General features: G+C 41.0%; 1 protein-coding gene across 2 annotated transcripts in view; it reads right to left on the reverse strand.

Moving 5' to 3' along the window:
* Nucleotides 1–16,519, reverse strand: part of Arhgap42 (Rho GTPase activating protein 42) — a 230,748-nt gene that overhangs the window by 13,730 nt on the left and 200,499 nt on the right. For both annotated transcript variants that reach the window (NM_001430509.1, NM_001430510.1), the window contains 8 exon segments: nucleotides 1,368–1,527; nucleotides 3,330–3,435; nucleotides 6,517–6,575; nucleotides 7,356–7,440; nucleotides 8,236–8,310; nucleotides 9,486–9,548; nucleotides 15,166–15,205; nucleotides 16,358–16,436. In NM_001430509.1, the coding sequence (NP_001417438.1) occupies nucleotides 1,368–1,527; nucleotides 3,330–3,435; nucleotides 6,517–6,575; nucleotides 7,356–7,440; nucleotides 8,236–8,310; nucleotides 9,486–9,548; nucleotides 15,166–15,205; nucleotides 16,358–16,436 (667 nt within the window).

Consider the following 16,519-nt stretch of genomic DNA (forward strand, 5'->3'; position numbering starts at 1 on the left):
GAAAGTGAGATCTGACATCTTTAGGGAGCCTATTGCATGAGCGAATGTCTACGCCAAGAACCTCTGCTTGTTCATAAGGCACTGCTCTTTCATCTCAGGAAAGTATAACCTGGGACAAACTTGGTTCTGTGTGCCTTCTGGTGAAGGAGCTCTTGCAATGCATGGGAAGGCCCTGAGATGCTGAGGGTTCTGGGCTGTAAGGAGGTGGGCTAGCCATCAGAATTAGGGTAATCAGCCCTTCAAATTTCTGCATCTCAAGAGTCTGTCACTTGATTCTAGGCCAGAAGGCTGAAGACTTGTGCTCACATGTTATTAACAGAGGACTGTACTAGTGGAGATTTGTCTCTATAACTTCTCAGTTCTGGAAGCCATGTTAGACTTCCTATGTGTATAGATATTTGGTCATTCTCAGATTTCTGACAGGGTTGAAGACTGATTGTAGACTCATAGCCTATCAGGCTGTTTAACTCTGAAAATACATATTATATTAGATAGTTATCAGATAGTATACAAGCTATCCAGAATATAAAATAGATATTAAGCCTTTCTTAAGCTGGAATGGATAACTAATATCTGTTTAACTGATAAAATGTTGGATTGGGTGTTAGGTATATTTTATGCTTTTAATTTGAAAATCATAATAGTTGTGCTCAGCTTATATTTGAGAGAAAAATTTTCTTTTTTTTTTAATTAGACAAAAAGGGTGAAATGTAGGATGATGTCATACAGGTGAAGGCAGGTACAAGATAGAACGAGGCCTGTCATTGGATGAGAAGGAAGGATGGGCAGGACAAAAGTTTGAGGGAAGAGGAGGAGACTGGAACTGGAGGAGAAAGAAGCGGCTGGGAGAACATGGAGGCGGATGTTAAGATTCCTCTCTGCACCTTACAGGAAGGTATGGATGTGTACAGGGCTTTGTGTGTCTAGATGAGCAAATTATGTATTACCAATTGGATCAGAGGCTATTGTGTTGTGTGTTCTTTCATGTGGCAATTTAAGTTCAAGGGAGTGTGTGGCGGCTAGAGATGTGTGTATGGTGGCAGCCTGCCTTGGGGACTGGATGGGTAGAGAGATTGCTGCCAGGCTCAGAGAGAGGCCATCGGCAGTGTGATATGGGATGGAGCAAAGCAGGTGAGACACTTTGCTGACTGAAATGAAGATATTAACCAAATTCCTTGGGGCACTGCAGTGCAGGACCCAGTATGGGTTAAAAGACAGCATTATATTTTTTTATAATTTTACAGCAACAGGAATTGGCAAGGAACTGACAAGATGGATGTTTTACATCTCAGATCACAAAGGAAAGCTCACAGAAAATACAGTGTCCTTAAAATCCAGCTAGCAATGCGAGGAAGGGTCTCTGCTACCTTCTCATAGTGCTCGATCAGGATCTCCACCACTATGTTCTGAAACTTGATGTTCATCATAGCAGCCACGGTTTCCTCCTGTGCTCTCATCAGCGTTGGACCAAATATGACGCCAAGATTCGAGATAGTCATGAGATTTTGTTGGCTATGTAGAGATACTCTGAAAAAAAAAGAACATGAACCCTTAATGTAAAGTTTCAATAGGTATGAAATGTTCTTTCTCTATCAGTATTGGTGTATTAAAAAATTAAGCTATATATGCCACTAGAGGGCAGTTTCCCTGACCAGTATTGCCCATTCCCAATGGATGTGAGTAGGAAATAGAACAAAAGGGAAGAAAGGTGTTTACAAGATTAGTAATTAATTGCTTTATAGGAGAGGTCACACTGCTGTATAGTAGAACTAGACATTCCCACTAGCCTACTGTAGTTTGGCATCGCTTATGGAGCTTCCCATCCCCTCTTCTCCCCTGACTCCCTAGGAAAATGACAAATGTTTAAGAAAATAGAAATAATATTAGAATATTTATAAATTATGTACAAACACTCATTGAATTTTCACATGGCACAATGTTCTATGTCAATTGAAGATTTAATGGTGGGTCTGGCAAAATGATTCAGAGGGTAAGAAGTTTCTGATATGCAAACTTGATGACCTGAATTTGATTCCTCAGCCCTGAGATGGATGGAAAGAAGGGATTCCTGAAAGGTCTCCTTTGACTCCACAGGTGCATTGTGCCTGCCCACGCCATCTTCCATATTAATATAAATAAGTATTTATATTTATAGTAATTTATAGAAAAATCACAGAATAATAACACTAGACAAAAGCTAATAACTAAAAAGATCAAATTACTGAAGGAAAGATGTCTTAGGGGTTTTAATTTTTGGTCGTGTTTTTTTTTTCCTGAATTAGATGCAATTTTCCTAGAGAAGCATCAACTGTTTGGTACTTCTGTATTGTACTTCTAGTAAACAGACAACTGAGAGTAGGTGAGTTAACAGTATATTTTGATTCAAAGAAATTTCTTAGGACCAGTTCTTAATTAGCTTCTTCTACCATTTTTGAAAATTCTGGGGATTAAGTTCAGAAAAATCTAGGCCTGGTGATAGAAACCCAGCATCTCAGATACTGAGGGGGCGCAGAAAGCAAATGTGAGGTTCATGCTCTCCCACTGAGTTACATCACCAGTTCTAATCAAAGCAAAACCAAAGTAAATCACTACAGTGAGTCATCAAATCATACAAATAAAAAGTCATCTGTCAATCATCTATCTATTTATCTATATACTTATCATGTATCTATCTGTCCATTCATCCATTCATCTATCCATCCATCATAATCTGTCTATCATCTATCTACATCTATTTACCTATGTGTCTATCACCTATGTATCATCTATTTATTACCTATCTACATCTATCTGTCTATCTATCTATCTACCTAATTATCTATCTAGCTATCATCTACTTGCCCATAATCCCAGTTACCTACCTGCCTACTTACTTATCTGATAATCTAAGTGAAATAAAATCTTCAAGAAAAACTGTGGGCCCCACGGAATAATCTGCATCATCTTTATGATCTGAGAGAACTTGTTGACCTTAGTCATACCTAGCACTGGTCTACAAACTCACTATTCTAACACACTTAAAAGAACTGGGAATACTATAAAATAACATACATTCCTTCATACATTTTTAAGTTGACATGAAATGTTTTATCACTAGTTTCATGGTTACAGGGGACACAATCATCTGCATATTGGAGACATGTAGATTGATACAAAGACAAACACATATCTTAAAAACAAACTGCATACCATTTTCTAAAGCTCCCTCAAGGGAGTCCAATTACAACAGCAATCACATAACAGCATCATTTACTTTAAGAAGACATGAACAAGTTCATCTTAGCAAGACTAGCAAGTCATTACAGGAACATTGTGAGTCACAGAATTACTTGAGCAGGTGTTTAATCAAGATGTCCAGCATCTCTCTGTTTTTCTCCGGCAATTTGTGCACCAGTGCATGGACAGCCTCCACCCTGTAGTTTTGGTCGTCTGACTCTGTTATGTAAAAAGGGTTACAGATGTAATTATGTTCAAACCTGTGACATAAACATTAGTCATGTGAACATCACATTCAATCCTGCCATTCATGCCTTAAAGCGGTTGCTTCACACGATGCTATTAACACATCTTTTAGGCTAAGAAATGCTGAATGAGTTTGCCCATGGCTGTAGTGTTAGGAAGTATTAAACCAACCTGTATTGTGCCTTGTTCCTCGTTACTAAACTATATTGTTCTGGCCTAAGCCATTGCCTGCTTGAGTTTAACAATAAGACCTTCATAAATATAATACATGTGTATACATGTATGTGGTAGGGGATATGAATTATAGATTCTGGTGTAGACTGCCCAGTCTGTTAGCTGATATAATTCACATCCCTACACAGAAATATGCTAGAGCTAAGCCTGTATGACCAGAAGGAGCCAGAGTTCCTCTCTTCAGTTCATAGTCCAAGGGCAAATTCAGTGTAATTGTGATGGTTTGAATGAAAATGGCTCCTGCCAGTTGACAGGGAGTAGTGCTGTTAGGAGCTATGTCCTTGTTGGAGTAGGTGTGGTCTTATTGGAGGAAGCATGCTACCATGCTTCCTGCCATGATGGTAATAAACTGAAAGTCTGAACTGTAAGCCAGCCCTAATTAAATGTTTTCCTTTATAAAACTTGCCATAGTCACAGTGCATCACCACAGCATAACACAATGACATTCCTGAAGTATGGGCATTATGTAAACAGAAAACAGTGACCTCACAGTAACACTAGGACATCTAAAACTTGAGAAATCACCTCAGCAAGTCCAGTGCTGCCAGACTAAAAGCCTGGGTGCCTGTAACATTTCAGAAGGAACTGACATTACCCCGTTATCAGTAGCAAGTTTGGGTAAAGTGGCCGGCCTTTCAGGCTCTTTCTCAAACTCTTTGTAACATCACAGGCCACCTACACACACCCGTGTGGAGACAGGAGGAAAGCACCCAGGTCAATACTGAGGACTCTCTAAGCTGGTAGAGTAGAGATGCCAAGACTCTAACATACCAGCTAAGTAAATGAAGGCCAAGACTCTAACATACCAGCTAAGTCTATGAAGGTAAGAACATTGAGAACCAAGGCCAGAGTAAGCAAAGTTACACAAGAAAATATGACTGCATAGGCAAAGAGAATGGACTGAAAATGCACTGGACAGAGATCCCTCACTGAGTGAGGAGGAGGGGCAACTGTAACAGTAGCCTTTAAGATCTGGAAGGAGGAAAATGGCCCCCAGTTCAAGACTGGAAATGGCTACCAGCTTAGATTGCTACACTGTGAGGCTTTACACTAAGCAAACCCTTGCCTAAGACCAAAGATGAACTCATCTGCCTAAAAATGTATTTTAAATATCAGGTTACTCAATGTTTTTCAAAGGTGAAAGTGAAGAAGACTTCCCGTCAAAAACTTTTATCAGCTCAGTTGTAGTTCAATTTTATACATTTTAGACAGTTGTTCAAATATCACCAAGTAAAAATCTCTGGATTAAGAGTCTAAAACCAAATTAATGACAACAGCTCCTGGCTTATAGCCCTGGCTGGTATCATACACTGGTGTCTTAGAGAAGTCATTTACCTACTTCAGGTCCTGACTGGCTCATCAAAAAAATGAGGTCCTATTCCTCGGGCCCTACTCATTTTGCAAAGATGTGTTCATATGAACACATGTTAACGGAGAGCATCCGGAAAAAGCCTTAGGAAGGTGATGAGCTAGCATATGGCCAGCCATGGTTGCTGACCTTCAAACCAAGTGAGCTGTGCTCCCTGAGTCTCCTTGGCATCCCAAAGCCTGGCGGAAAGGAAGGCACCTGTCTGGAGGATTTGTCAGTATTTTTGTTTTTCTTCAGTGTGAAGAATGAAGAGTACTTTTAAATCACAGTCACACCTTGACAATGAAAGGCCAACTAGTGTTAGCGTAGGTTGCTATAGTTTACATTGTGATAACCAATCAGATGCCCAGCTGGCAGTCTGGTTCCAATAGCTGTAAAGTATGAATTACTAACTCCTTAGGTTACATTCTTATTCTCTTCAAGCTCCCAACTCCTGATTTCCTAATCCAATCAACCATGACCACTAAATTAAACACTTTGACCCCCCCCCCAGTGACATAAATACATGACACAAATCTGAGACTATAACAAGTAACTTCAGGGGAAGGGAATTTATACAAGATTTTGCACTGGTTCATAATGTTTGGTCTTTATTTTTCAGCCTTAGGAGTATAGTATGTAAGTGTGAACACTGACATAACTTCCTTCATACACTCGTGATCATGCTTATGATAACCACAGTTGCTGTCTTAGGGATGGAGAGGTGGCTCAGTGGTTAAGGACACTTCCTGTTCCTATAAAGGACCTGGGTTTAGTTTCCAGTACCCATATCAGAAAACTCATAACTGCCTGTAACTCCAGTTTCTAAGGATCCAATGCCCTCTGAACTTCAAGGGCATACACCTGATATACATAAACTCATGAAGTTATCCCACATAAATAAACATTAATAAAATTTAAATTTTTTTTTCTGTCAGTTGGCTGGTGGTGGTAGTGATGCATGTCTTTAATCCTAGCACTTGGGAGGCTGGAAATGGCTACCAGTTTAGACTGATTGCTAAACTGTGAGGCAGGTGGAACTCTGAGCTCTGAATTCGAGGCCAGCCTGGTCTCCAGAGCGATTTCCAGGACAACTAAAGGTACACAGAGAAATACTGTCTCAAAAAGCCAAAAAGAATTTTCCTGTCATAGAAAACATGCTTTTGTTAATTAAATAAGAAATTAGAATTTTTTTCTACAGTCTTTTCAAATCACATAAGACTGTCACTTCAATAACAATGGGTTTTGGGGTATAGTGATGGTAGTCATGATTTGTGTTATTAAAGGACAAAATATTTAGTTTACTGTGTACTTTTTATTGGCTTGGAAACCACAGCAAATGCTATAATATGCCATATTGGCAATATTTTTAAGCAGCATATGAAAAAATGCTGAGGAGATTTCAATGTGCATATGTAAGTAACAGGCACTAAAGCTGCATCGGTTCTGTGCTTTGGGTAAAGGGTACTTACTGACAGCAATGATGAAATCCTTGTGCAGTTTGTAAGTCATCAGTGGTTCTGCAAGGCACCTGCAACAGATAATCAAAGGACAGCTAGAACTGTACAAACCTTGGTCTCCCTGCATTTCCAGGTTTTCTTTTAAAACCCTGTGATTGCTTTTAGCCAATCAAAGACAATGACTAACAGAATAATTGGCTGGTTAGGTAGTATGAGAAAGTCCTAGAAGGGGGTCCTGACGGTGCTAAACTACAGACCTCAGACAGACACTAGCCCTAAGAGCTCTTATCACAGTTGTGTGAAAGGGAATGCTACAGTGATGGCAGAAGCTGGCCTAGCATGTACAAAACCCTGAAAGATTGGTTCCCTAGTAACCCATGCATGGCTGTGTACACCTGCAGTCCTAGCACTGTTGAAGTAGAGGCAGGTGGATCACAAGTTCATGGCCATTCTCAGGCCATGGGAATAATAAGTTGAAGGACAGACAGGGATAGAAGAGAGCCTGTCTCAAAAACAAAAACAAACAAAAAGAAAACAAGGAAACATTGGTGCTATAACTTTAGAAAACCTCATTTCAATATATTTAAAAACACACACAAAGCCTAAATATTTAAGCAAATGAAAACACTAACTAGGGACGCACAGCTTTTTAAGTTACTGTTGGCAAAAGCACTATGAGTTCCCGAATATGTAAATGCCACTGGTGCTACTTCCTCTTATGTAAAGGCTTTAACTTTGGGGAGTGAGGACCCCGTGCATGGATTCCATGTAATCATGTGATTACTTTCCAAGGAAGAGGAGAGCATGCATGGCCAGAATTCCCAGTATTCCCAGTACTAACCCCTCCTCACCTGAGGTAGTTTTTCAGCCCGCTCGTTATAGTCTTATTGTCCCACAGCTCAATATCAATGTCCATATCAGGAGGGGACTTCGGAGCTAGAAAGAATAAAAATTGAAATGTTTAAACTGCAATTCAAAATATTTCCTGTGTCATGACAAGAACATATACCAACTCAAATGGGCCAAAGCGAGAGAAATTCACTTCTTAGGACTCCAGTAGAGTTCAGGAAACTATGCTCCAGTAAGAAAGTTGCCTTTGTGATCTGATTGAAAACTCACTGTTTCTTACCCTCAAAGTTACCATGTTGTATTGTTGCCTCCTGAATCAATTTCTTGGAAATGGCTGACAGGATGGGGCATGCTTCTAAGTGTTAGTGTGGGCCAAGTTAGTCATCCCTCACATATCTGAAGAAGCAGGTTGTATTATCACCCTCAGTTTAAAAATGGAGGAGACAGAGACCCAGAGAAGCTAAGCAAACTGCAGATAGAAGAAAGCTTTTAAATGTTGGAGCTGGGATTCTGAGTCAGGAAACAGTGTAGAACTATAAAGGGCATCTATAGGCCCATGCATGTTCCTGTATCACTTGCCAACAAAGGACACCTAAAAGAGTCCAACCTCACAAAATTGCCATCTGTTACAGAGCAACGTTTAAAACTGAATAAATGAACTAATGTTTTAGCAGACTGGTAAAATATGGGTTCTTACTTCCATGATCTTGGGTTCAGGTAGCAGCACCCCCACATTTCGAAGCAAACTTTCAAAAGTTAATTTTCAATATGATGTAAGAATTAACAGAAATAAGAAACTATCTATGTTACGGAGAAACCTGAATTGGATTACCTATACAAATATCCCAAATCAATGGCACCCCAGTTTCCTCTAACACTTACAAAATGTGGTGTTCATGAGTTTCTGGACCTTGGAGTTCACTCCTCCTATTCGGTACAGGCCCAAGATGTTGATGCCTAGTGGGAAGAAATTCACAAGAGAATGACTTAAGGAGCATCTCAAGCAGAGTGTAAAACTCCCAGAGAAACATGCCCAAGCGGACTCTGAAAGGCGCTCATCCAGTTTTGCGGTGGCTTCTTCCCTGAAAGCACGCAGCCAGCACAGATATCTCAGAGCAGACACTGGAACTGAACCGCGATTTATGTCTTTTGACATCTTCAAAGTCCTGAAGGAAAGCTGCCTATTCATCAGTCTTTGAATATAAAAACGCACAAATCAAAGAAGACCAATATTTCTCGTCTATTTCTTCTGTGTTAGAGTCCTCTGCATTCAATGATCCCAAATGTCATTTGTGTCTTTATTTCAAAGGCAGGAGTGCAGACTGAGAGAATTCAAGGATTCTACTCCACCCCCTAAACCATGTACATGTAGGAAAATTCTGAATGTGAGTTCAAAGGACTCTGAAGCACAACAGGACTTCTGCTTTAAGCAAGTATCTCGGGAGGTAAACATATGTAACCACTTTCTGGGGGCAGTTTTATGGGGTCATGATTTATTTCCACAGGGGAAGCTGAAAGACACCAAAAAACAAACAGCCATTTAAGTCACAGAGGGGAAGAATATAAGGCAGATAGACTATGGCTGCAATCTTCTTAAGATCTGACCTCTAGTATTTGAAAAACTGAAAAAGCTTGCAATGATAGATGGTATTTTGCCCTCCAGCTAGAAGTAAATGTTTGACAAAGCTGAGAGGAATAGTAAAGGGGTTGGAGAGAGGCCACAGTGGTTAAGAGCACTGCCTACTGAAGAAGCCAGGTTCATTTCCCAGCGCCCACAGATGGTTATCACCATGGTTAGCTCCAGCGCCCACAGATGGTTATCACCATGGCTAGCTCCAGTTTCAGGGGATCTGATATCCTCTTCTTGCTACCAGGCAAGCACACAGCACATAAAATTATATCCTGGAACTTACAGATACTCATATAAAATAGAATAAATTTTTTAAAAAGCATATAATCTGATTGAAAATATAGCTAGCTATATATTCAAATAGTTTAAATTTATAGCATTCTCAAAATGGTTTTTGTGTTCATGCCCCAAAGCTCACTTCCATTTCTCACTGAGGGGTTTGAGTGAGAGAGGGAGACATACATACATATGGGGATAACCATGCACTCATCCCCAAACTCACCTCTCGTTTCCACAGCTTGGATACATTTTCTCACGAAGTTGAACCCTGCTTCATTTAAGTACACTGCAAGTGAGACACAGCCGAATTATGATCTGATGTGAAGTTTGCCTTCCCCACTTCAGCTGACTCTGCTCTGTTCTCAAGAATTATGAGTATGGTGGTTGCTACAGCCTTCATCAAATATCTTAATTCATCAGGGAGCCTCACACTCAGTCACTTCATCAAGCTGCATAGTGGGAAGCATGGGCCTCTCCATGTTGTGTTGAGGCCTTCCGCTTTTCCTGGGGCAGCAATCCCCACTTCCAGGAGAGTGAAAAGTGAGAGTAAGGCCTTCCAAGCACTCATTCTTACTCATGAGGTCACTACAGCATCATGAGGCCCTTATCATAACTCATCAGGTTGCTGAAAACTCTAGTGCTCTCTTTTCATTTAGGATCTGAGTTTCAAGCTCGCCTCTCTTGAAGTCATGCTTTACACTCAGAATAACTCAGATGTCAGTCCTCGTGCAGGACCTCTGTGTTCAGAACCTCCCCAACCCCTAGTCCTGAAATAAAAAATAGGAAATAATTTTCCTAGACTTTCTTTGAATCAGGCTAAGTGTTGGCGAGATGGTAAGTGGACAGAAGCACTGGCTGCCAGACACCATGACCAGAATTTGATCCCTGAGATCCACAATGAAGAAGCAGAGAATCATCACTGCAAGTTGTCCTCTGAGCTCCACACAAATACTACTACAGCACGTGCCCACTAACTACAGTCATCATTCAATGTCAATCACGTAATACATAAGCTGTGAAGGCAAAACTAAACTAGATAATTACATAAAGGAAAACATTTAAAAATGCTAAGCAAGAGGAAAAACTTGAAAAGTCTTTATATTGTAGTAATTTTCATCACATGTAGGAGGTGTGTAATTTTTTAGTATGTCAAAATAGTAATAAATAAGGGTAATTGAAACCAATAAAAATAAAATTTTTCCAATATTAAAATGGTTTTAATTTTAATGTAAAACGTTGGGTAATTGAGCACATTGTTCAGCTTATCAATAAAACTGGATAGGAAGAAGAAACCATCTTCAAACTGTTTCAATAAAACCAGTCTTTAGCACATAGAACAAAGAAACAGTATCATGAAAATGGAATTATTTTGTCACATATTCATTTTGAGTCAAATAAGTAATAGATAGGCTATCTCTCAAATGCAGAAGCAAGAGGGTTCTGAGAGGTGAGAGGACGGAAGGCAGAAGAAATGCTTAAAACCAGATAAGAAAGAGAGAAAGATGATTGTACTCTTTCATTTAAAATTCATGTCACTAGGAGCTGAGGAGAAGACTCAGTAGTGCTTGCAAGGTAAGCAGGATAACTGGAGTTCAGATACCCAGCAGGCCACAAAAAATACAAAAAATAAAACAATAAGAAAAATTTCTCCCTTGGTGGACCTGGTGGCTCAGACATAATTCCAAACCCAGAAAGCAGAGACAGAGAGAGATTCTCCAGCTAAGCTGGTTAGTGACACTAGCCACAGGGGCGAGCTCTGGATTTGCCTGAGAGACCTGCACTCAGGGAATAATGTGGAAAAGCAATGGAGGATAGCTCCAGACCACAACCTTAGGCCTCACCATTGGCACACAAGTGCACACACACAAGCACGCACACATATACACAAACATGCTGAGACATGTAAAAACATCCAGGCACTTGCCTGACAACACATAATGAAAATGGCAAAAGAGAAGTGTTTGTTAGTTGACATGGTTTTAATCTCTTTTATTAAGTATAAAAATCTCTTTCTTATAGGACGCTAAAGGATGAATTAAAATAACACTTGGAAAGCGACAACAGTGGTGTTTACTTAAGCAGAGCAGGTGCTGTGCAGTGTGGCCCTGTGCTCGCTCACGCCTGTTGCTGACTGCAGTATAATGTAAACCCCTGTGTGTAGGGGAGCGCTTTATGAGCCAGGCCTTCCTTAATCTTGGGCTATGCCTGAAACAACTATGGCTTGAGGATCTGTCAACCAGCCATGTCATTTTTCTTTTTTAAGAGGCATATCATATTATAGCAACAATATCAACAAAAAACCAAAACCAAAAACCAAAACAAACAAACAAACAAAAACAAAAAACAAAGAGCAAATTGGGGCCAAAACAAAGCTTTGTTTCTTTGAATAGTCATAGCTCAAGCATTCAGTGGGGGAAGCCTTGTGAACAGAGGAGGCAGCTGAAAAGATTAAGACATGTTCCTCTGGATTTATTATACTTCAGTAAATCACAGTGATTTAATGCAACATATCAGTGATCTGAACAGATTGTGCACACTGTGCTGCTGTTCACATATATTCATGCTTTGTCCTTCAAGCAGGAAGACTGTACTTCTTGGAATCTTGAGGACTAGTTATGGTTGTGGGATCACTGCTATCCAGTGAGATGGAATGGAAGTCATCCTACATCCTGCAGACCAAGGTCACTGCAACTGGCATAAGATCAGCCCGATGTGGAAGGAGGTTACTCTCTGACCTCCCAAGTCCCCGAGTCCCTGTGTGGACATGCACTATGAACCGGATCAGAACTCTTGCTGCTGCAAGGCTCTGAGATCTGCAGATCCGCTGTCACCACAGCCTGACCTGACCTTCTCTCATTTAATTATGTATAACTGAACCAAGTTTTGCTGTGACAACAACAGACTAAGGGAAACAAATTCAAGCCAACAAAACTTGTATTCTTACTGAGAATTGTATGCCCTTCTGCACTTTTTGTGTCAGCTCATAGTCCCAGAGACCTGCTGAACAATGTTTCACTACAGAGCTCAGCATTCAGTGCTATGGTGGGAAAAAATGAAGGGCGTGTGGTTAGTATAGTTTGTCTCCAGTTGACTTGTAAAATATAGGCTTGGGAAGGGTCAAATTTTAGGAAACTTGTGTGATACAGAATGAGCAATACGCTAACGCTGTGAGAGGGTTAGTACATTGCTTTCATTAGTGCAAAGAAAAATTCAACTAAAGATGTTGTTTTTAGTGGCTAAAAAATAGAAACCACTTACTCTTAATTTCAGAAGAGACAGTGTGGGAAGTTTCATTAATAAGTTAAATGACACTATTAAAAAGAGTGTGCATGACCCAGAGGGGTGGAAGGAGTAACGCTCTTGCCATGCAGGCTTGAAGTTTAAACTCAAAGAACCTACATGAGGTTAAACTCGGGAGATGCAACTGTCCTAGCATTCAGACAGTACGATGGGAGCCACAGAAAAGAGACCCCCTGGGAGCCCCAGGCTGGGTAGACTGGGGTGCTCAGCTGCAAACAGGAGGCCTTGTCTCTGTTAAAGTAGAAGGTGAGGACCAACAGGGAAGTTGTTCTCTGACCTGCACACAATGCTGTGGCATGGGGGTCCCACACTTACACGCACAGACAGTGAGTGTTTCTCTTAGCTCTCTGTGGTAGAAGACAAAGTAGTCTTGGCATGGGGTAGAAAGAAAGGGAATTCATCCTACATGGTAAAAACTTGGAGTTCTGGGAGAAATGTCTGCTTTAGAACAGGGGACCAAGACAAGCAACCAAATGATGTTCCTTTGGTCTCCTTTCTCTACCATGCCTGAGTCTGAGCAAGCTTTTTCGGTGGCTTCTCAAGGGGTAGAGTAACAATCTGTGAACTCTCTGGAGACTGCCCTGTGCCCCACGCCTACTTCTCCTTGTTTTGGAGAAGAGCAGAAGAGTATTCAGAGTCCACCTACCACCAAATTCCCAGACAATGAAATCCTATAGTACTAATGGCATTTGGCCTGAAGACAGACTAATATAATAAAGTTAAGTTACTCAATCAAAAGTTAAGTGTAAGCAGTTGGAAACTGTTCAGGGCCAAAGCTTTTATTAAAATCCAACTGAAGTTTCCACAAGGCCATTTCGCATCACAAAAGCTATGCATCTTAACACAGTTCCAGCAGCCCGAGAACAAGAGCGGCTTTCTGAAGCTAAGGAAGCAAAAGGCCTTATTCTTTCAACTTCCTCCTGACTCAAAACCCAGCTGTCCCTTTGGGTGTGACCCTGGGGTCTCTCCACACCTCCCCAGGGCTGCCTAGAAAAAGCAATGCTTGTCTTTAATTCCCCAATCACATTTCTAATCTGGCATTTCTGACTAAAACATACAGATGCCCAACATCATACCATGTGTGATTTTAGACGGAAACGAGACAAGAGCACATCTATCTCAAGTGGTCCTCAGGGTCAACTCCTCATCCTTTAGGAAGAAGAGAAGGATGAAGGATGAAGAGTTGGCCCTGTACACCTGTCAGACTCATGCAATGCATGTAAGCTAGAAGTCCCTTTGATGATGGCCTTTGAACCTACAGAGCTTTGTCCCCATTGGAGAGTGAAATGGTGGCTCAAGTTGCCTGGGCCGCCTGTGAAGTCCCAGTGATAAACTATCCAGGCAACACAAAGTCCAGGAGGAGGACACTTCACAGATGGCCACTGTTCAGAATGTGAAGAGAAAGGCTATTGTCTGTTTCCCCTTAGGAAGACCACACCCCAAGGCATGCTTGGAGAAAGTCATCCAGACAATGGTTACATGTTAAAGCTGTTTGGAAACTTTAAAAGTATATACCTCACACACTCATCCTCTGAAATGTACCCGTTAGCCATCCAGGAAAAAAACAGGTGCCCAACAGAAAAATGTAGAACTCAATACTGTGGCTTTCAGGAATTGGTGCTTCACCTAGATCCAGGAGTAAAGGACCAGCTAAGGAAAATCCACACACAAAATTTGCCACCAGAGAAGAGACAGGCTTAACGCGGCAGTGGAGTAAAACTGGAGCACACTGTTGTCTTTTCTTTGTTAAGGACCTAGATGGAGGCACTGAGCTAGGACTACTAGCCAAGAAAGATGATTTTGTATTTCTGAAAAATGAGCTCAGATGGCAAAATCATGACGCTTTCCTAGTGAACGTCTATCCTGATGGTCCCACTTGAGGTTAAGTCCCACTATCCTTTCAACTGGACAGCATCTATTTAACACTGAAAATAACTACTCCCCCAGATAAATTAACAATGTCTCATCATCTCAAGAATAATACATTATATCTCATAATCACAAAGACATATATTCATTATCCCGGACCAGTTCTTTGTGGGCTTCTTGTTGTATTTCTCATGTGGAGGTTTGTCCTAAGGATGATCACACTTTCCTTTTCCAGTGAGTTATACAGCTTTACTTAGAGCATGGAGAGCAAGTACGGAATCACGTGTGACTGCAAAGCAAGGGACTTCTTCCTGCTCAGGCTTAGAGGTCTCTTAGCTGCACCAGCACAGCACAACCTCTGCTCTGTGGCTGTCTCGGAACACTCCTAGCACAGCCTTCTTGAAAACCCGGTCATCCTTACTGTTTGTTTTCATGATTTTCTGTGGAATTAGGAGATCAGGGTTTCCCTCTGGTTGTGTTTGAGGGAACGGACCAAGCTGAGGGGATGACACCAGCAAGGATCATGTTCAGAATTCATATTACTATTTCTGTGACTTCCTTGTCTTTTCTGTCAGGAAATATGACTGGATTGATTTACGATTTACTCTTCAGGGCAAGTCAGAACGTAGAAAAGCTTGTTTCTCATGAAAAGTTTCTGTTCCTTTAAAAGTCTTAGTTAGGCCAAAAAGTAGTGTTCATGCAAAAGATCTAAAGGAAGAAGAAAAAGGACTTACTTTCTTCTTTCTTGCTAATTATGGCGGGCAACGTGTAAATCTAGAGAAGAAAGGACATCAGTTAGTGATTGATGCTAATGGCCATGTGGAAGAGCAGCAAGGTGATGCTTACATTAAAACAAAAGGACTTTGCTCACAGTCCACCAACTGATTTCAGGGGGCTGTCTATCACCATGAGATTCATCTGATTTTGCTGCTTCCTCAAATGAGCCGCCTGGGCTTTCTTTCATGTGGGCACCGTCTTCATGGCATTGCTGAGATAACTAGTCACCCCCACATCTGCTTTAGTTCAGGAATTCTTAGCCATTTGTGAAAAGGTTTTTAAACATTTAAAATCTACGACTAGTTGAAAATTTTGATTGATTGACATTGTACAAAAACAACAACAACAGAGTAGAAAAAAAAAAGCGATGAACACAGAGCCAGGTCCTTTTATTATTTAGTTTGGTAGACTTAAAATCATGTCCTTGTGTGCTTAGTGTTTAGACTCTAAACTTCGAGTCGAGAATGCACTCCCAGTGCCTGGCACAACTGACTGTGGCCTAGAAATAGGGTTTGAGGGGAAGTCTCAGGGTCCACAGAACATGCTAGCTAGTGCCGAAGCTCAGGCCTGAGCTTGGACTGTTGTTGTTCTCGGCCATCAGTGGAAGCCTCTCTAGTGTCTGTTTATTCTATCTGTTCTCACTCCATGAACTGGGAATAGTGTTCCTACGGAAGCAAACAGCAAGGAGTAGCTTCTCTCTTTCCCACTTAACTTCCCTGGTGTTTGTGAGTAAATTACCACACAGACATCGAAATGACTATTACAGACTATTACAGACAAGATGTGCACCACATGGGGATGTCTCTGGTAAACTGCTGTTCTTTAAAGAGGCACGGACCACAAAAAATGACCCCACACATATTCTAAATAGGAACCTAATAAAATGAGGCAAGGCATGCAGCCAAATTCATGATTATAAATATTTTAAAGTAATTTTAGAGTTGTACATTGGTCTTGGAAATCTTGAGAGACAAATTGTAAGTAGGAGTTACGTGCTAATGACTGAGCAAACAACAGGAAAGCAGGACAGGCCATTCTCTTCTTTGCTACTTTAATGCTTCCAGTTAAATTATATACACATAAAAAGGAAATGCAGAACTGCTAAGTTTTAGAGGGAAACAAAAACTAGAGATGGCGTCCCGATCTTACCGGTTCTTTCCCGTCCATGGCCTCCAGCCAGAGTTTCCGGTTAGCTTCTGAGAATGCCTGTAGTGTGATGATGCCATGTCTGTGGATAAACAGACAGCCTCCATGTGAGTTTCATTCCACTGTGCCTTTCAGCATTTGCTAATTTTCAAGTCCTTGATTCAT

The sequence above is a fragment of the Rattus norvegicus genome, chromosome 8, assembly GCF_021556685.1.
Source record: "Rattus norvegicus strain SHRSP/BbbUtx chromosome 8, alternate assembly SHRSP_T2T, whole genome shotgun sequence".
Lineage (NCBI taxonomy): Eukaryota > Metazoa > Chordata > Mammalia > Rodentia > Muridae > Rattus > Rattus norvegicus.